The 21,130-nt window shown below is 35.5% G+C and overlaps 1 protein-coding gene across 1 annotated transcript in view; it reads left to right on the forward strand.

Moving 5' to 3' along the window:
• Positions 1-19,365, forward strand: part of LOC111049725 (lutropin-choriogonadotropic hormone receptor) — a 68,990-nt gene extending 49,625 nt beyond the window's left edge. Inside the window, 6 exon segments of the mRNA XM_039427064.1 lie at positions 3,459-3,687; positions 5,658-5,838; positions 7,859-8,070; positions 16,984-17,107; positions 17,109-17,232; positions 19,046-19,365. Of these exon segments, the coding sequence (XP_039282998.1) occupies positions 3,459-3,687; positions 5,658-5,838; positions 7,859-8,070; positions 16,984-17,107; positions 17,109-17,177 (815 nt within the window). The 3' untranslated portion in view covers positions 17,178-17,232; positions 19,046-19,365.
• Positions 19,366-21,130: the final 1,765 nt, after the last annotated feature.

Below are 21,130 nucleotides of genomic sequence, written 5' to 3' on the forward strand. Positions count from 1 at the left end.
AAAAGCCATATTATTTTTTTTTTAACATCTTTATTGTCCATAAAAACAAATACAAAATAAAAAACTTACAAAAGAAATATTCTAGATTATAATATTATGCTATTTTACAAATAAATTAAAATTACATGGCACCACCCAGCAAGGGCAAAACCCTGACCGCTGAGTGAGAGTATCAGCTGTTTAGACAATATAAAAATTTATTTACTAGTAATCAAAGCAACAAGAAATCGAAGTTAACAATAAATTACTAGTAATTATAATATTTGACTGATGTCGAAGAAAAAATTTTGTATCACCCACTTATTTATCTGTTCCATCCTCTGTCTACCCCTATTAGAAAGAGATTCTGACAATGCATTTGGCATGATATTTATTATTTTTGAGCTAAGTTAAGGTCTGTTGTCACTGGTGCGGCTGGAACGATAATCGTTGAACTACAGTCGTTGGACGATAATCGTAGAGCGCCTGCTGTACATTGTCTTGAATGGCGCCGTTGTCACTGACGCGACTGTCAACAGAGTCGCTGACTGCAATCGTACGGGTCTGCTTGCTGCTGGAGCAGTCATAATCGCAGTCGTTGGCCGATTTTCGAGGAGTGCACATGTGAGTTTGATAGAGTGCGTGTCATCATTGTGCAATGTCATTCAAAACAGCTCTTTTAACATTAAAATTTACACCTGAGGAAGACGAGAAATTAGTGGAGGCGATTTCTCCTCACCCTTTGATTTACGACCTTAGAAATCCCCAGTATAAGGACCAAAGGGCTAAAGACAATGTTTGGGTGGTTATATCTGAAGAAGTTGGAAGATCAGGTAAGTGTATTTCACAATCATAATTAACTAATATAACTAACTAATAACCCCCACAGTTTGATTATGCTCTTTTTTATACTTTGGAATACTTTCTTCCAGAAAATATCATATTTTTTGCCTTACAAAATTTAAAAAAGCAATAAAAATTAACTGTAGTTGATGATACTCGTTTTCTATATCTGGAGGTCTCCAAACTTAATTATTCCTATCGGGGAGCAAATAGGGGCGATTTTTTTAGCAATTTTTGGATGATATTTTATACCTATACCTATACCTTTTATACCTTTTATACCTATAGGCAGTGGCGCCGACTTTGGGGGGGCAAGGCACTTTCTGCCCCCCCCAATAATCACTCAGGGGGGGCAATGCGTGTATTTTGCCCCCTCAATGTTCACACGTTACTAGAGAAAATTACATCAATTATCAATAAGTATTGGAAGAATATTTATTTCCATTATCAATATTATTCCAAAAAGCCAAAATGAAACCAGTTTTGAACAATCAATGGGCCTGCCTTTTTTATCATATTTACATCTAGGAACTGGACTATGATAGTGTGAAATGATACTCGTATAATGCATTACCCTACTGCATTATTTTAAAAGACTACTCCAACAATATCCACAAACCATAAAAATAGACGATCAGTCTCCTGTTTATTATTTGCATTACCCAGCTAGGCGTCTGGGCTTAGATTGTTATAGCCGGATATGAGTCATCAATTGCAACATTTTTCAATGAATTCTTTAATTCATTCTTGATTTTTTTTGTTCTATGTAACTCTCCCACTCTTCTTTCTTTGAAAATATGATCTCTTCGCCTTCGTCTTCTAATGCCAGTTTAATGTCATCAACGTCCCAATATGGCCAAACTCAGCAGTGTGGTGGGCAAACTTTATCTACCCAGCAGTATGATCAGAGTACAACAATTATGGATCCATACAATATGCCCAGTGGAAAATCTCCAATGTTCACTAACTTCATGAGTTAGTTTATTGAGACTTAATTTGATTTAAAGAGACTAAGTGTATTTGATAATAATTAGGTATCAAATAATAATTAATTATCAAAAAATAATTATTATTTTATTGGAGTTTATATCTCACATCAGGTTTATTTTTCTTCTAATTACTTCTACTTATCATTTTGAACACCAGAACAGAACTTATGCGTCTGCTTGTTTATTCTTGTGTTAATAAAATTGTGTTATTTTCAAAATGAGCAATCTCAGTTAATGAATTTACTTTCCCTTGTTCAACCTTCCCTCCTTTGCTGGTCCCATACATCATGAAATATTCTTGAATTTCAGTTGTATTAGGTAATCATTGCAATCAAATAATCCAACATGATGCGGCTGGGTTTTTATATGCAAAGATGTATTTAAACCTAACCGAAACATAAAACCTTTATACTCTCACTCCTTAAACAAAAGCTCTACTTGAACCTTTTCCTATTACAATATATGGGTTTTTATAATCATTCTAAAAAATCATTGCTTTACAAAAATTAAATAAGAATAAAAATATATCCTACCTTAACGTAAGAGCTAACTTCTCATCTCCTGTGATTGGATATGGAATGAAGTTTGAAGACAACTTTTTAAGGTCCTCATTGATTAAACTAGACACAAACTGAAACTGAACTTTGGAAAGTCTAAAGAACTCAGAAAACATTCTCTCATCAGCTTACAAATGATTGTTTATTAATATTTTGAAGTAACCTTCTTCTGTTCTCTTTGTGAATATATTATGTGTGTTAAGTCGTGGTACACTTAACATTTCTAAAATATCTTCATCTTCTAAATCTTCAACTAACAAATAACTCAGTAGCCGTTTCTTTAAACTCATCATTCAGTACTTCACTTAGCAACAGTCAAACCTCAACTGAACTAATGTTTATTAATCGCATCAGTGACAATGACCACTGCAACGATCATCGCCGAGCGATGATCGTCCACCGATAATCGTTCAACGACTATCGTTCCAGCCGCACCAGTGACAACGGACCTTTACCCCAATTGTCTTTGCACTATTGTCAAATCTGAATATTTAATATTATAAATGTTATGAGATGTAACTCTCAGGTTATACATAGAAACGTTATTTTTCACTGTAAATTCATCCTTCCTCATCCATGCATAATAGAGAAGTTTCTTTATATAAATTTGACGTACTGTCATCACTTTAAATTCTTAATTTACTATCACTTTCATTATTAGTAATAAAATATCAGGGCACCGAGCTTCGCTCGTGTTTTTTATTTATTGATTAACATAACACAATTCTCTAAAATGATCGAGTTTATATTTTACAGCTTGCTATACGTCAGTTTATGAATTTCGGGGATGCGATATTTTGATTTTCCACATTGACTATCCACAGACGACGAAAGTCTCAGCTGTTTCAGCCAAGGATGAATTATCCTTTTAATGTCGTTCAGCGAGTTTTTCCAAGGATGAGACCTAGTACAATCGAATGTTTATATCATAAACCTACTATGTTCCAAATTTCGTGGAAATCTTCAGAGCCGTTTTGAGATTAATGAGTATTATGACTTCTTGTGATGCATGATTTTGGAAACAGAAATTTCTCAGAGCTCTGCTTCAGTCCATAGAGTCCACAACAAATGTTCAACATACATGCAACAGGTATAGGGTGCCAAGCAGCCGGCTTCCTGACAGTGTTCGCTAGTGAGCTATCAGTGTTCACACTGTCAGTGATCACCAGCGAGCGATGGTACACGATCACCTACGCCATCCACCTCAACAAGCGACTGCGACTCGGGTCGGCCTCTCGCATCATGGCCGCCGGCTGGCTCTACTCGATCGCCATGGCCGCATTGCCACTCCTTGGCGTCAGCAGCTACTCCATTACCAGGTTAGTTCACTCACAACCAATGAAAAGATCTTACAAGTTATACATGATAAATGTAGGCCTACTCTAGTAAAGTACGCGTCCCGTAGCTTTGAAACGGCATAAAGGCAAGGTATGGTTCGAGGGGTGATATTCACGGCTTTGCAAAAACATTAGGCTTCAGAGACCCTTGATCCCTAGATGGAGGAAGCTCCCACAGAGATTCTTCATGAATAAGAGAATTGCAACGTATCACCAACAATGGAATAAACATGTTGAACGAATGTCAGCTGATAGGCTGTAGCTGTGTTGTGCTAAAAGGACGTATAACTCCATAAAGCTCCTTGTGCATCTTTTTGGATGCAACTCGTTGCTTTTGAGAAGATACAAAAGAGCATCTGTTGCTTATGGAAAGATACATTGAAGCTCCTTGTGTATCTTTTCGGATGCAACACGTTGATTTAGATAAGATACAACAGCATCTGTTGCTTTAAGGGAAGATAAATTTTCAAAAATGTTCGATGATTTTGAACAGGTAATAGGTCTACCTATTGTACTCTAGTGGCCCTCCGCCAATGGGCAAAGCTACAAGACCCGGACTGTATCCAGTACTTGGCCCTTTGTCACTGTCTAATGCCTCAGGCCCTAGGATGAGAACATGGTGAAGCGGCGAATGTAGCTTCAAAAATGATAGTGCTTAACACTCCAGTACTCGAGCCTCTTATCCTAACGTGGGTGCTCGCGTGGGTTCTCTGGGTAATCCAGTAAGTACCCCACTCAGTATTCCAGTAATCATATCAATAGAAGTTGAACTAGTTTTTATATGGGTATAATATCTTACAAAGTTTTGGAATGACTTGACTTTGAAGTTATTACCAGTTGGCAGACTCGCTTCACACCCGTCTTTAAATTACTATCTTATAATATTTATATTTATAATATTTATGTTTTTATAAAACATAATATTTATGTTTATAAACATAATATTTATGTTTATAAACATAATATTTATCTTTTTTAAACAAATCCCTTATAAACCTTTGAAACATTATCCCTTATAATATTTATGTTTTTTAAACCAGAAGTGATAGGTTTGATGACAGTTATAAAAAACATGCATGAAGCTCTTGATGATTAATGTTGAGTGATCAATATTAAAATAATGCTATTATAAATTGGGAGGTAAGTTAGGAATTGTTTTTGACATAAGAATAATCTATTACTATACAATAGTCAGGCCCGAAAGTCACACATCTCTGCATTTAAACGTCAATAACTTGACTAGCTTAAATGAAGGGAAATTGACCCTACGTTAGCATTATTATTCAGAAGATAGTTAAAGAATTTCATGATGATGCAAGTGAAGCTAACGAGAATCTCACACAAAACTAATTCATCTGGTGTACTGTACCCCATGCGAGTACTGGAGTGTTAATGTAAAGAATGTATATACTGTATTATAAAATGGTGGTGCACTGACGAGTTAATCCCTTATAGTTTATCGGCGCAGGGGCGGGTGGAGATTGAAGAAAGCAAACTGTGCATGCCTGATTTTTCTGTCCCTAATTATAAAATCATGGCTTGCTAGGCTGATTGACCCAACTACCTGGCGACTACACTGCTAGTTGACCAATGTTTTTGCTTTACTCAGTAGCTAGCAATCTAGCATCTATAATGTGAAAAGGTAAAGCGTATTATTATGTGGAAGGTAAAGAGTGGATTCACACAACAGTGACAGTGAAAATTGAAAATATAATACTCACGAGTGCCATATGGACTATTCACACTCGGCCCAGCGAACGAGTATGAATAATCCTATTAGAACTTATGGATATTATATTTCCACTCTTCACTGACACTTTTGTTCAGAACAGAGATCAAGTTGAGGGTTTTGACTATTGAATATGTTGAATAAATCTTGTGTTATGAATAATGATGTATATTTTGTGATGTTGTGACAACTTATTGAAGGTATGCGAATGACGTGTGTGTAGCATATGTTTGCCGCTGCAGACGAGCAGTGCGGTGGAGACGGTCTACCTGGCGACCATGCTGGCCGTGAACGGAGTGGCGTTCGGTGTCGTGTGCGTGTGCTACGGCCTCATGTACGCGTCCATACGCGGCCAGGGTCAGGGCCGGTCAGGTCGCGTCAGGTCCGATCTCAGTGTAGCCAAGGTGACTATCAAAATACTCTCTATTTTCATGATAACGACTTGAATTAAAAATTCTTCCATCTTGAAGGGATGTGCGGAGCAAAGAAAGTTTAGTAGAGATACAGCGGTGGCGATGTTGCCATGCTAGATCGGAAAGTGTTCTGTAGTCTTTGTAATGCTCAACACCTCATGATATATGTATACCTAGTTTCCTCTCTGAAAGCAATGCATTGACTGTAGGGTTACCACATGACAGGAATTTTCCGGACATGTCCGGAATTTTAGCTCTGATGAGTCAGGGAATCAGGAGGACATTGAAATTGTCAGGAGTTTTAAAGAATTGAAAGAGGAAATATAAGAGACAATATTTATTAAGGAGATTGTTATCAAAAAGAAATATTAGTAATCAAATTTTTACAATATAATAAATTATATTTCATTCAAAGCTGTTGTCAAAAAACCACATTTTCATGAATGGCCACCTGTTGAATGTCTGAGTTTAGCTTGGGTTAAAAGTCCAAACAAGTCAATAATATAAGAAGGTCATTCATCCCAAAATACACAAAATCGTGAATTTCAAGGTCAAATAATACTGATTTCCAATGTTAAAAACTGGAGCAAATTCATAGATTAACTGATTATATTGACCCCAAGTGAGATCAAACAGGTGGAAAAACACAAAGGGGGGGGCGAAGGACAAAATTCGATTTTTGAAAAAATCGTATGTAAGAAATGACTGGTAGTCCAGTCAAAGAAAGGTTATAGAGGGAAAAGTTGGGAAGACAATTTTTGACCCCGCAGTTCTGTTTGGGGTAGTAAGGAGGTAAACATATCAAAAGTCCCCACCACTACCACCTGTGCTAGGAGGGTGGGGGTGGTTTGAAGGTGCCATTTTTTGGTTTCTCGCATAAAACTCAAAAACCATGAATCTTAAGGACTTAACTGTCATACAGCAAATTAAAGCTTACATAATTTCCTACAATATTCACTACACAACTTTTTCTATATCTCCTCTAGTTTTCGAGATATCCTCTCTTGAAAGTGTGACATTTTTGAAAAAAAAAACACGTTTGCCACAAATTTATTTTTATTTTTTCTCTTATAACTTTTCAAAAATGGATGGAAAAAATCAATGTTGATTATGAGCATATAAAACATTACATTCTCTCCAGTTTGATGTATAATTTCACACTTTTACGAATTTCCCTACATCTTTTGCAACAGCTTTAGTGTTGAGTGTGAAATCTCCATTTTTGCAACAATAGAAGATAGAAGAATTGATCAAGGAATTTGGAAGAAATATTTTAAACAAAATTTTTGATTTTGCAGCTTTGTTGAGACTAGTTAGGAGGAGAACATATCAAAAGTCCCCATTCCCAACTCAAGTGCTAAGGGGATGAGGGTGGTTTAAAAGTTGCATTTTTCAGTGATTTGCCTCCACGCTCATATCTTGAGAAAAATGCGTTCAACCGACATAACTAACTATTCCAAAATGAAGCTTGATAAATTCTCTACACTTTTTGTTCAGTGGAATTTTGTGATATTCCCAACAGTTCCCGAGATATTCGCTCTTTTTGAAAAGTTATAAGAGAAAAAATAAAAAGAAATTTGTGGCAAACGTGTTTTTCTCAAAAATGTCACACTTTCAAGAGCGGATATCTCGAAAACTAGAGGAGATATAGAAAAAGTTGTGGAATGAATATTGTAGGAAATTATGTAAGCTTCAATTTGTTATATGACAGTCAAGTCCTTAAGATTCATGGTTTTTGAGTTTTATGCGAGAAGTTGAATGTCTGAGTTTTGCTTGGGTTCAAAATCCAAAGAAGTGTACTAAATTAAGAGGTAATTCACCCCAAAAATTGGCAATCGTGTCATCCTATTATTTTTACTGACTATATAGTGTGGATATCTGTATCGCACATTCAAGATTTTTTCATGCTGGTTGTGCCAACATATAGTATGTAGAGTATAAAAATGTGAATTTTAATATTTCATGAAATTGATTGTAATATTTTTGTAATTTATGTTTGTGGCAATTGCAGCGCATGGCTCTGCTGGTGCTGACGGACCTGGTGTGTTGGGCGCCCGTGGCATTCTTCGGCCTTACCGCCCTGGCGGGCCATCCCCTCATCGACCTCCCCACCGCCAAGCTGCTGCTAGTCTCCTTCTACCCCCTCAACGCATGCGCCAACCCCTACCTATACGCCCTGCTCACCCGACAGTACAGGCGCGATCTCCTAGCCTTGTTCGCCAGGTTAGATTTGCCAACACTCATTTTATTCCTAGTACCTAGTAAATCCAAAAAAGCCATCTTTTGAAAACAATTTTCCATAAGAAAACGCTACGTATGGCTTGGCCCACTATTTGAGTACCTACTTACTTCATCAAAAGGAATTCTTTACACGATGGTCCTATGTAAAGTCATTGACTTGACTACGTTAGAAATTTTCTGTCTTGTCTGCAAATTGCAGTGCGAACGCAAGAGAAGATGAAACATGCTTCGTGTTTATAGACAACCTTTAGATTGTGTTTAGACCGTCTATATAGTTGGTCGCGCAACTTGTCTCCTACCTAGTGTTTACTAAGCTTAAAGTAGTGTTCACATCAAACTCGGTAGCTCTGCAGAGTCTGTGTATGGATGGATGGAAAGAGATCTGTCGCTGCTTAAGTAATGCAGGTGTTCACATCGCACTCTGCGTATCAACCGATATCTGCCAGCCGACATTTCCGAGAAAACTCTGCTGGCAGAGCGATATTTTCTCCAGGCATCCAAGCGGACGTTTTCGATAAAGATCTCTCATCAAGAACCTATATTGCATAAAAATGGAGATAGAAGAATTCTAATTTCAGATTCGGATTCAGCGCCTCGAAATTAATAATTTGGCTCGCGTTTGCTTAAAAAAATGAAAAATGATGAAACGGCAGAGATTTCAAGATCTTGCCTTCTAAACATTAGCTAAAACACTTGACAGAGAAATTTGCTCAGAACAAAGGTATTTTTATTATTCTGAAGTTGGTAGGCATGCTATTGAAGTGGAAATGGTTTTCATTAATGAAATATGTTCCTATATAGTAATGTATGATTAATAATTTGACTATTCTTCTCTTTTGATCTTGCCGACTGCGGCTGACTTTAGACTGTAGGCACAATCAAATTACATTTTTCCACTTAGTTGAATTCAATGAAATCACTTTTTCTGACTCGTTCAACTAATATTCAACGACAAGAGAACTTCGCTAGAACAAAATCAAAATCAGTCTGCTCTGTTGCCTTGGATGTAGCTAACCGTGCTGTGCTTCTAGTCACTAATTGTTGAAGGTTAACAATTATTGGAATATAAACAGAGATATATATTTTTTTCTCTTTCATGGAGGACTTTATTATTTCACGCTGTATTGTTTTCTTTTCCGACAGACTATTTATTTAGTTTTATTCATAATCATGAAGGACTTTACCCGAAATTTTTTTCCCTAACAAACTATTTCTACTGTTTTTGTTTTTATTCCGTGTGAAGGATTCTACACGTATTTTTTTTTGTTCATTACAGACTATTTTTACTGTTTTTATTATTGTGAAGGACTCTACTCCGATATGATTTTATCTTTAAGGCCTCATGACACATTCACAGTTTTTGCATTATGACTTCATTGTTCTCATATTCACTTTCTATGAAATATGATTTCTTCTTTATTTGTTCTTCTTTCAATAATCTTCTATCATGTCATTCCAATCACCACATCTCATCTTCATCCTTTCCTTTTCGTGCAAATATAACTATAGAAATAATATCAACGATAATGTTGGTCGCAGTCATGTTATCATTCCTGATAAGTCGTTCAGCATCTTTTTTTCCAATCTTGAATTTTTTTGGACTGAGTTCAGTATCACTAAATACAGTTAGCGTTGTTGAATTTATTATTACTTTGGAAACTATAGTATTTTTAATTGATTTTACTAGAATTATTAAGTAGTGATGACTGACGATTTGCTTGATTTCAAATGTATCAATGCTGAAAAATATGATGATACTGATGGCTTTGACCTCTTTCCCGACTGTCAGGCTGAAAGCATGAGGGATGGGGCAATCACTATTTTCCATACAAATATCCGTAGTTTCAATAAGAATTTCGATGAACTTACTGTTATACTGAATAATTATAAAATTAAATTTAATATAATTGTTTTAACTGAGACCTGGGTTGATGAAGCGAATGTTGTTGCTTGTTTGGAGGGATACGATGTATTTTTAAATAAGGAAAGTAGAAATCAAAACGATGGGGTGATCGTATTTGTTCGTAAGGGTCTAGCGGTAGGATGTGAGGAAATTCATCTGCATGGAGCAACATGTTTAAAAATTGACATGAAATTAAGTGGAGAGCGGCACTGCGTTTTGGCAGTGTACCGCCGTCCCTCCTCAGCCGGCGACCTGGACCACTTCGTTCAAGATTTGGAGTCTTATTGCCTTTCTAAAAAAACTGACAGAACAAACTGGATTGTTGGGGATATAAATTGCTGCATTTTGCCGGAGACTACAGATCCATTGTCACAACACTATCAGGATGTTCTATGCGGTACTGGGTTTGTGAGTTGCATTAGCGTCCCAACTAGGGTTACCAGTACTTCAAAGAGTTGTATTGATCATATCTTTACTGACTATGGTGACACAGATATTGTTCGCTCTGGTGTCATTATGTCTGAACTCACTGATCATTATTTCATTGTAGCGGGCATAGATCCTCTGTCGCGTGTTGAAGTTTCTAATGGGATACCTCAGAATTTTACTATTATAGACAAGGCCAAAGTAAGTTCCCTTATTTCAGAGCATGACTGGACCTCAATTAAACAATTTAATAATGTCAATTCAGCTTCAGTTACATTTATAGAAACCTTAAAAAAATTCATAACATATCCAAAAAAGAAAAAATTGTTTCTGCTAAAACTAGAAAACTCAAACCGTGGATTACTAGTGGTCTCATTAAATCAATCAGACACAGAGATAAGTTGAGTAAACAGTTGAAGAGGCATCCCCAGGATTATCATTTGAAAAACATTTTTAGGACTTATAGGAATACCTTGTCTAAAGCTATTAGAGAAGCAAAGATAAGTTATTATCGTAATAAAATCATGGAGGTGAAAAACGATAGCAGGAGGCTATGGAGTAGTATAGCGGAAATGACAGGAACTAAAAAGAATAGAGAAAAATTCCCTATTAGTAATTTTATACATGATGGAGCTGCAATTGACAGACACAATATAATTGATGTTGCCAATGATTTTAATGCCTATTATGTTAATGTTGGTGCCAGCCTTGCCAGTGCATTTCCCCCGGTCAGCGAAGTTGTTGTAGATGATCGAGATCACCAATTGGACTCCAGACTTAACTTGCGACATGTTACTGAGGAAGATGTGGTTAGGGTTGTAAATAGCATTAGAGGAGGTTCATCTCCAGGAATCGATGGCATCTCCACGGATATTATAAAGGAAAATATTGAAATTTTGAAATATCCAATAACTTACATAGTCAACTTAAGTATCACAGAGGGTGTCTTTCCGGAAATCCTTAAACTTGGCAAAGTTATTCCAATATACAAAAATGGCCCAAAAAACCGTCATGTAAGCTATAGACCTATTACGTTAACTTGTGTTCTTGCCAAAATACTAGAGAAAATTATTAGACAGCAATTAGTTGATTATTTAGCCTCACATAACATTCTGTATAGTAATCAGTTTGGCTTCAGGAGCGACAAAAACTTAAATAATAATATATTCAACTTGACTAAAGATATACACACCCTAATAGGGAAAAACAGGAAAATTCTTTTGCTATTTATAGACCTTGCAAAAGCGTTTGACACAGTTGACCGGGATATCCTCATGAATAAACTGTATTATATTGGTGTAAGGGACATGTCATTAAACTGGTTCAGGAGCTATCTCTCGGACCGTCGCCAGATTGTCACTATTCTCAATGAAAATAGTATAAGTAGAGAGTTGAATTATGGCGTTCTGCAGGGAAGCACCCTAGGACCAATTTTATTTTTAATCTTTATTAATAACTTGGGAAAGCTTAATCTACAGAACGGTGATTGCTTCTTATATGCTGATGACACAGCTTTACTTTTTGATGGTCACTCTTGGAATGAGGTATACAAACATGCAGAGTGTGGACTGAATAAAGTGAAAAGATGGTTCGATCAGAATCGTCTAACTGTCAATGTGAGTAAAACTAAGTGCATGCCTATTTGTCTGAGAGAAGATGCCGAACCTGTGGATGTGGAATTAAAATTGCACTCATGTGGAGCATTGGATGAATGTATGGTATGTGACACAGTTGAAGCTGTCTCAGAATATAAGTATCTAGGAGTATTATTCGATAAACGTTTGAAATGGAGCTCCCATATCATTTTCACTAGGAATAAATTAAGGAAATTATTATACATTTTCAATTTTCTAAGTAAAATCATGAATATTGAAATGCTTAAGCAAGTATATTATGCATATGCCCAATCCATCTTACAGTATGGTATCTTAGCTTGGGGAGGCGCCACAAAGACTGTCTTGAATCCCTTGGAAGTGACTCAAAATCTATTATTAAAACGGCGTTACAAAAAATAGTAGGTACCCTACTGAAACCCTATTTAACGAGTTTAAAGTATTTAATATTAATCAGCTGTATGTTCGATCCCTACTTATGCACATCTACAAGAATAAACAAGACATATTCGCTCAAGTGCAACATGGCTACACAACCAGGAGCTCGGTGAACGGTGGCATTGTTATTCCTAGAGTACTCAAATCAATAAACACAACAAATTCCTTCTATAAAGCAAGTATACTTTACTCAAAACTCCCCCAACACATTAAAGACATTGAAACTCGGTCCATAGGCGTATACAAACGCCACATTAATAGATGGCTTTTGGAGGTTGGTAGGATAAGAATTTTAGATTTCCTTAAATCAAATTATACTTTTTGATAAGACTAGCCTTAATGCATGCTGAGTCGGTTGGCCATTGTTCTGATCCGTTTCTCTTGCTCTTGGCTTGACAGTGAGTTTTCTGCCCCTCATTCATTTTTCTCTCTCTTCTTCTTCTTCACAACATACTTCATTTTTCCATCACTCATTTCAATCTTTTCCATCTTTCACATATATTGTCATGTATTTCATTATGTTAACTTATTATGAACTATTGTCATTATGAACTACTCAGATTGTTACTCTTTCCTGCACACAGGCATTTTGCCCATGCATGGAAAAAATGTGTATTATTTTTTATTTGAAATGTATTTTGTTTGTAAAATGAAATAAATAAAATAAAAAAAATAAAATAAATAAATTGTTGAAGGTTAACTTTGCTTTTTAGGGCTACTTGTATATACGATAAAAATTAAAAATTGTAGTACTCAATTGATATGTATTTTAACACATCATGTTTTGAACTCTTAAGAGTCTGAACCACTTGAGAATGACAAAAGATTTCGAAACATACTGTTGTAAAATCTATATTAAAAGGGCGCTATAGTTTTGTATTCATATTGTGATTTAAAATTTACAAGAAATATATATATATATATATATATATATATATATATATATATATATATATATATATATATATTCACATTAATTATGTTAGATGGGGTCTGATTTATTTCGATTATTCGTCCCTTTAATGTCATGGAGATCGATACAGCCTGAAATTGTCTATCGTATAATGTATCAGGTCTGAATGGTATCTAACAATAGACATAATAAAATCACTTATTCAACTGTATGTAATTTCCTTTGTATGAACGTTTTTTCATCATTATTATTATTATAATGTATTATCAACATGTCATAACAATTCCTAATGGAAAATATACAACGGGTTTCCCAAAATATGTCTCCTTAACAGTAAAAATTGTACAAATACAAATGAAAAGAGAAAAATAATGATGAAAATAATACGAACTTATGCAATAATAAATAATACAAACAACAAAAATACCACCTAATTCAAAAATGACAAATACAAAGATTCGAAATACTTATGAAAAAAGTAAAAAAAAAACAAACTGTGTACCTATTTATAATACCTATTTATAATTCCAAAACTTATAAAAATTAAAGAATATGATAACAAAATAATAATGAACAAAAATTTTATCAATAGAATAAATAAAATTTATAACTGAACGACGTTCCAAACCATAAATGCACATCCACACTGATACACCAACTAATTATTTGATCAGATCATGCTATGATCAGATCATAAAACGCTTTCCGGAATTTAACGCGAGAAAACCAGAAGACATCTAGGCGCCCAGACAAGCTGTTATATGTTCTTTGCATCCTATTATAGTGTATAAAAATTGCATTCAATGAGGCATGCAATTTATAGTCTACACAGCTGCTGATTTTTTACCAAGTTACATTGAGATATTGAATTGCATGCGTCATGGCATGCGATTTATAATCAACTCGACAGCTGATTTATGATGAATAATTCTATAGTCTGATTTTTACTCTAATATTGGCTCTATATTGACTCTATGAAGGAGGCTCCTTTTTCCTTTTATATTATCCTTGAAATGCAAAATTTCCAAAAACCTTGTATATACGTCGACGCCCAATTTAAAAAGGAACATACCTGTCAAATTTCATAGAAATCTATTACCGCGTTTCGCCGTAAATGCGCAACATATAAACATTTAAACATTAAGAGAAATGCCAAACTGTCGACTTGAATCTTAGACCAAATTTCGCTCGGTCAATTACAAAACTTCACTGAATTGGTCCTTACTAAGTCTGAATTACCCCCTTAATTTTTCTTTTTTATTTCTTGGGTGCTTCCAATGAGATCAACCACTACTACTACGACAAGAGTATAGCAAAAGAAGATCATCGTCACTGCTATCATCGTTGCCCCTATAGAGCCAAAAGGAACACTTTTATAAAATGAATGCCGTGTATTAACACGGCACATACTGGTTTGACATCACCTTCCCTCGGCCAGAGCGCAACTGAGAGCAGAGCGAAAAGCTCTGTAGGCCCATAGATGTTTTTGATGTGAACACAAACTCTGCGGACACTCAGATATCTGTGCTCATCTGTTACTCTGCCACTCTGCAGATCAAAATAGCTTAGTCTGAACAGACCTTTAGATTATAATATTTATCTACAGGCTACTTTTGGAATATTCATTTTATTAAAATTGTGATAGAAGTTAAATATAGCTATTATATAATAATTGTGTAATAATAATAATTTTATTTATGACTTTGTTGTAGTTCAGACACTATAGTGAGGTCCACGTTATAATGGCCGTGAATAAAGATAGGAGAACAGCGTTGTCGATTCTCTGCCTTAATTAATTATATTTCTGCATTGTCAAAAACAGATTTGGCATCTTTGCGGAGCTAGAAAAGGATAGTACTACCTGCTTTGTCGAATGATAGACAAGGATAGCAACATCAAAGTTAATCAGATACTGTCATTATAACGTGGACCTCACTACAGTTCTCTGTAGTTGTGTGTGAACAAAAACAAAGTTGTTTTATAGGTAGTGTTTCGTCATGGAAAAACAACAGCAATTTATTTATGTATGTACATAACATTCAATGTTTCGCATTTGTCAGTTTCTTTAAGAAATTCATCAAATGTTCGTGAATATTGGATGTAAAAAATTAAGATGACATCATCTTAATTCAAATTTCACTTGGTTTAGTTGGCTCACTTCAATAAGTTCTCTCACACTGTATATGAAAAAAGCTCCATCAAACTGTAGAAACACCTCTCTTTTAGCCAACTCCTCAGTATACAGTCTCTTGAATATTCTGCTATTTGAATTGTCGAGAATTTGCACTGTTAGGCCCTTTGCACTCTGGGCCACCATGGGAGCGCCACCATCAAAATTTGATAGCATTGCACACTACAGCCGCCACTTGACTCATCACTCCAGTTCACTAGTTCACTCATGATCAGTTGAAGAATGGACGTGGAAGAAGCACTCTGCACAAAGTATAATTGTCCTATGATTCATGAAGCTACTACCAATATAAATATTGGAAAAGTTTTTATTCACAGTTACCAACGTTCCCAAAACGGGACATGCTTGATTATTAACTAATAAACACAAAGATACCAACATCCCCAAAATGGGACAAGCAGAAATATCACCTTGAAACTCATATTTGAAAAATGTATGATATGGATATTTTATGTTGAAAGACTGATGTTTTTTCGTTTGATTACACACGAAAATAGTGAAAAAATGGTTATATAATGACTAATGCTTAAGAAAAATGTTTATATAACTTACAAATAAATTTTGTTCATTTTACAAAAGGCTATATTTTTCAATTTTATATTGGTCAGAGATTTACCAGCTGTCTCCAAGAATTTTTCTTCACATCCCGATCCGCATATAATTTTGAATACATGTCCCTAAGCTATATGCTTATAAAGCTGGTCTGCTTTCAACTTCAAGGATGAACCTTTCTGTATCAAATTGTTCACTATTCATTACGACGACTTCAACAGACAATACAGTACAATTATTGTACTGAACTTGGTTTGAATTGAAACTTAACTTGAGATGATTTTCTGGTGGCTGGTAGCTGATGGCTCTAGTGTGCAATGACAGATAATACTCAATGGTATGACGTGGTGGCGCGACAGTCTGGTGGCTAACAAAATCGGCGGCTCGAGCCACCACATTCCTGGAAGCTCGGCTGGTGGCTGGTGGCTCTAGTGTGCAGTGACAGATAAGAGACAATGCTACCACGTGGTGGCGCTTTCGTCGAAGCGCTTCCATGGTGGCCCAGTGTGCAAAGAGCCTTAGTGCGTTCAAGATCCTTCAACTCACATGCTCTGTCTTAGCTTCAAAAAATCTTATTTAATGAGGAGTCTCAGCATATTCCTTGCCCGTGTGTTGTAGAAGCCATTTACGGTAGCTTCTGTAGTTTACTCGTCCTTGTGGGAATACTATTATAAAGCGGTAATATTTTATGTAGCTTTCATTGGATATTAGAATTAATTATTGGTGAAATTGTGTACTCAAATTGTCAGGTATAACTCTAATACTAATACGGTATAGTAATTGTGTAATAATTTCTATCGCTTCCATTGAATATTCAAATTAATTATTATTAAGATTGTGTAACAATTATAATTGTCAGGTACGGCATCTGCTCAAAGCAAGCGGCGACACGCCATAGAGGCGGGTTGGCAGGGTGCGGTGGCCACGGAGAGGCAAGGGGCACGGGTGGCAGAGGGAGCCGTGCGGGGGAGGGGGAGATGGTCCTGGGGGGTAGTGGCAGGGAGTCTGGGGCACAGCCCCCATCACACCGGGGGTCTGTACTCACCACCATGACCTCTTTCGACTGCTCTACGCGGCCAGGATCGCTCGCCACAATACCAGAGCTCAGGTACCTTTGCTATCAACTTCCATTCTATTCATATCATTAATCATTAGGTACCGTAGTGATAAAGAAATTATGAAGTGATAAGCATAATCTATTTTGGACTTTTTCTAACAAATTTGGGAAGGAACAGTTTTGAGCTTCAAGCCTTGTTCCTTTTCCAATCAATCATAATAATAATCGACTTATAAAAATGATAACTGAATCAAAATCAAATCAAATTTGGGAAAGAAACAGTTTTGAACTTTAAGCCTGTTGTTCCTTTTCCAAACATTCATAACGATAATCGACTTTTAAGAATGATTATAGAATCAATGAATACACCACAAAATGGATGAATAATAAGTAATTTATATTTCATAATCCAATTCATATTTCATATTAGTAATTTGTGTTTCTAAGGACTAAAGTGCGTCTTTTTCTCCCTGAGGGGAACGTTGATTTTTGATTTAGTTTCCCCACGGAAGAAAACGACTAAAGTTTAAGATTCATTTTTACAACAGTAACTCTATCTTAGGGTAAAAAGAGAAAGGTAAGGCCGACATGTACATTTCAGCTCGCTAGCGTTCCTCTGTAACGTATAAATAATTTGATTTCTATATAAATGGATCAAAAATGTTCTATGAATCATTGTACAGCTGTTTGGTGGCATCGACTTTCACCGCCAATTACTCGTTCTGTTCGCACCTTAAGAGTGAAATTTTCGAAGGCAAATGCACCTAAGGATGAAAAATTAGCAGTTTCTCGAGGAAGAAAAAATACTTCTGTCCTGTGATGTACGCAACATTTTTCCTACCTGCATTCATAATTATTTTATATTATATCAAATTCTATACTTTGTTTCCAAAAGGTAACTCAAACCACGCTTCCTATCCCCAATGGTTGACGATTAGAACTTGAACGCCCATAGAGATAGCACTCATTATGTAAATGGGGCTCTTCTTTTTGTATGAGTCAAAGTAATATAACTAGTAGTTCTGTGAACAGTAGACCTCACGCAGTATTCTCATCCACAAGTACCTGATTGAAACTATTATAGACCTTATGGAAATACAGCAATAGACTGGCTTCTCCACACATCTGTGTAATCACTTGTCAGCTGATTTATGATGAATAATTCTATAGTCTGATTTTTACTCTAATATTGGCGTATGAAGGAGGCTCCTTTTTCCTTTTATATTATCCTTGATATGCAAAATTTCCAAAAACCTTGTATATACGTCGACGCACAATTAAAAAAAGAACATACCTGTCAAATTTCAAGCAAATCTAATACCGCGTTTCGCTGTAAATGCCCAACATATAAACATTCAAACATTAGGAGAAATGCCAAACCGTCGACTTGAATCTTAGACCTCACTTCGCTTGGTCAATTAGTATTCTTTACAGTGTGTACGATAGATAAACAGTAGGTGGAGACAAAAATTGATTACTAAAAAATCACATCTAATTTCTCAGCGTTTTGTTTACCTTAAGTTTGGCCATGGAGCGAATAGCTATGGATGTTTCGGTTTTTCTATCTTCTGTGGTGTATGTCTTTTCCATTGCTTTTCAGTTGGGTTTTGATTCTATCTCTTATTACACAAGTTATGTTTTGATTATGTTCATCGCAGTATGCATTAATAAATTGAGATACATTCAATTGGATTTTTGATAATATTCTATAGTTCATAAGCTTTCAAGCAAAGTTCAGACTATACAATAGTTCATAGAAAGTTGATTCTGAATAAAGAAAAATGAATATTATGTATCTATGAAAGATGAATTTGAGGATTTGATTAAGTAAATAATTTACAAATAGTTGTCCTTACTGTTACAGGCAGTTGGATGCAGGGTCTGTTGGATCTCAACAGAGTTTGAAGGAATTGGCTGAAATCTACCCAAGTGCCCTCAGATTCAAACCGAGGCCAGTCTTCAATCGAAGCAGTTCGCAAGGAGACATCTGATGTACATGGCCACTTCTGCTTTCGATTACTCTATCATCCTCAACATCCATTATCTCCCCCCTATAATACTCATGTTATAGTTACAAATTCTACAAAACTATTGAGTAACTTAACTTGTCTGTTAATATCATTCATTCTTTGTATACCAGATGTAAAATTATTTGCAATATTTATAAACAACTTTTGAAGACAATATGCATGGCAAATTCTGATTTAACCATTCCCCAAATCCAAACTACGAGTGATATGGTTGATATGTATTAAAAGCATCGAATTCATAGAACTGAAAATACCAGTGAAGGAAAGAATTATATCTATCAGGAAGAACACTCAAACGTGTATTGCTGGGATCTGCCAGAGGCGCGGATCCAGGACTCTGACCAGGGGGGGAGGCGATGACCCCTCCCTGTTCAATTCCCTCCACCCGGAAAATTGATGAAATTTTCAATCGAAAACACCATTCAGAACAGATCTTCATGTTTTAATATTAATTGGATCTTTGGATTTGTTCATTCAAATACCAAGGTCATGAGGGTTTCTGCACCATCAATATTTTCATCAAACAACACTTGGAAAAGTGGGTGGGGGGTGATGAAGAATTAAGATGTAAATGCAAAATAAAATATCAAGTTAATCAGTTGAGTAGTTCAGACGTGATGATAAGTCATTCGTGAATTTCCTATCCCGTACGTGTATAAGCCAATTCTGTCGTCTATTATTATAGATAATCTTTTCTTTCGTAGTCTCTCCCACTGCTACAGAGATGAGAACGGAATGACAATAAGGACGAGACAATATTCAGTGTTTTTTTCAGACGTTGGCAGGGCAGGAAGCTCTCGGATTGACTGATTGGGTTGGCGCCTAAAAAACGCCTGATAATAATAATGGTCTCGCCCTTATTCAGTTTCTATTACGTTAAGAATGTTGTTAAATGGGACTGATGAAGCTTCAATCCCCTGGAATGATCAAGTTGCAAATTCAAAGAATTCTACAGTAGATAGAAAGAATTCAACACTTATTCACTTAATTTATCGTAGTTGAAAATTGCAGTTATGTAGACAATAATATGATTTCCATCAATACTAATAATATGATACCTTCAAGTAATTACTAGAAAATGATGAGATTCTGTGGTAATTGGGAATTGAAAAAAATGCTTTCAAATTAGTCATTTATTTTTTTCCAATCAAATAAAAACTAATGCACAACAACGGGACATTATTAGGATATTTGCTTAGTCCTCATCAGCTGTCGAAATAATATTGATCAATATAATTCAAGTTGAGTAGAGAAATGTGAAGACGGGAGATTCAATATTCTGGTAGTGCTATAATCAATTTGTCAATGGAATAATAATTTAAAGTATATTTACGTTTTTAATCGTAAATTCACAAATAACTCATCATTATCTTAACAATACAATGCTACACAAACTACATTTTTACTTCAGACAATCGCATTATTGAAAACACAACCGAAACATTGAGACAACAAATAGCACTGAGCAAAAACATCTCAACACCAAGTTGAAATAAGCCTTATCAACAGTAGAAATGACCAGATAATAAATATTAAGGCAAAACTATTAATCAAAGTAATGATCAACAAATAATTATCAACAAAGTATTTATGATTTGAAGGATGTTACCAGAAACAAAAAGCTTCTATGAAAAAAATAGTATCCAACTGAAAAAAAAGAATGTAAATAAACAGTGACTGATACCAAGGGCCACAGACTCATGGATAATCTTCATTGTTAGCAAAAGCTTTTATTACTGGACTTTAGCTAGACTTTAACTTATTCATACGAAGGCAAAAACTCTCCAACTCAGTTAATTGGCCTTCAATAGTATCAGACTAGATTCATGAATCTGAATGACAAAAACCAACAGCCAATCCATGTAACATTGTCATTGGGCGAATGAGTTGCAGGGGTACGAAGAAAGGAAATTATGATA

The sequence above is a fragment of the Nilaparvata lugens genome, chromosome 4 (genome assembly GCF_014356525.2).
Source record: "Nilaparvata lugens isolate BPH chromosome 4, ASM1435652v1, whole genome shotgun sequence".
Classification (NCBI taxonomy): Eukaryota; Metazoa; Arthropoda; class Insecta; order Hemiptera; family Delphacidae; genus Nilaparvata; species Nilaparvata lugens.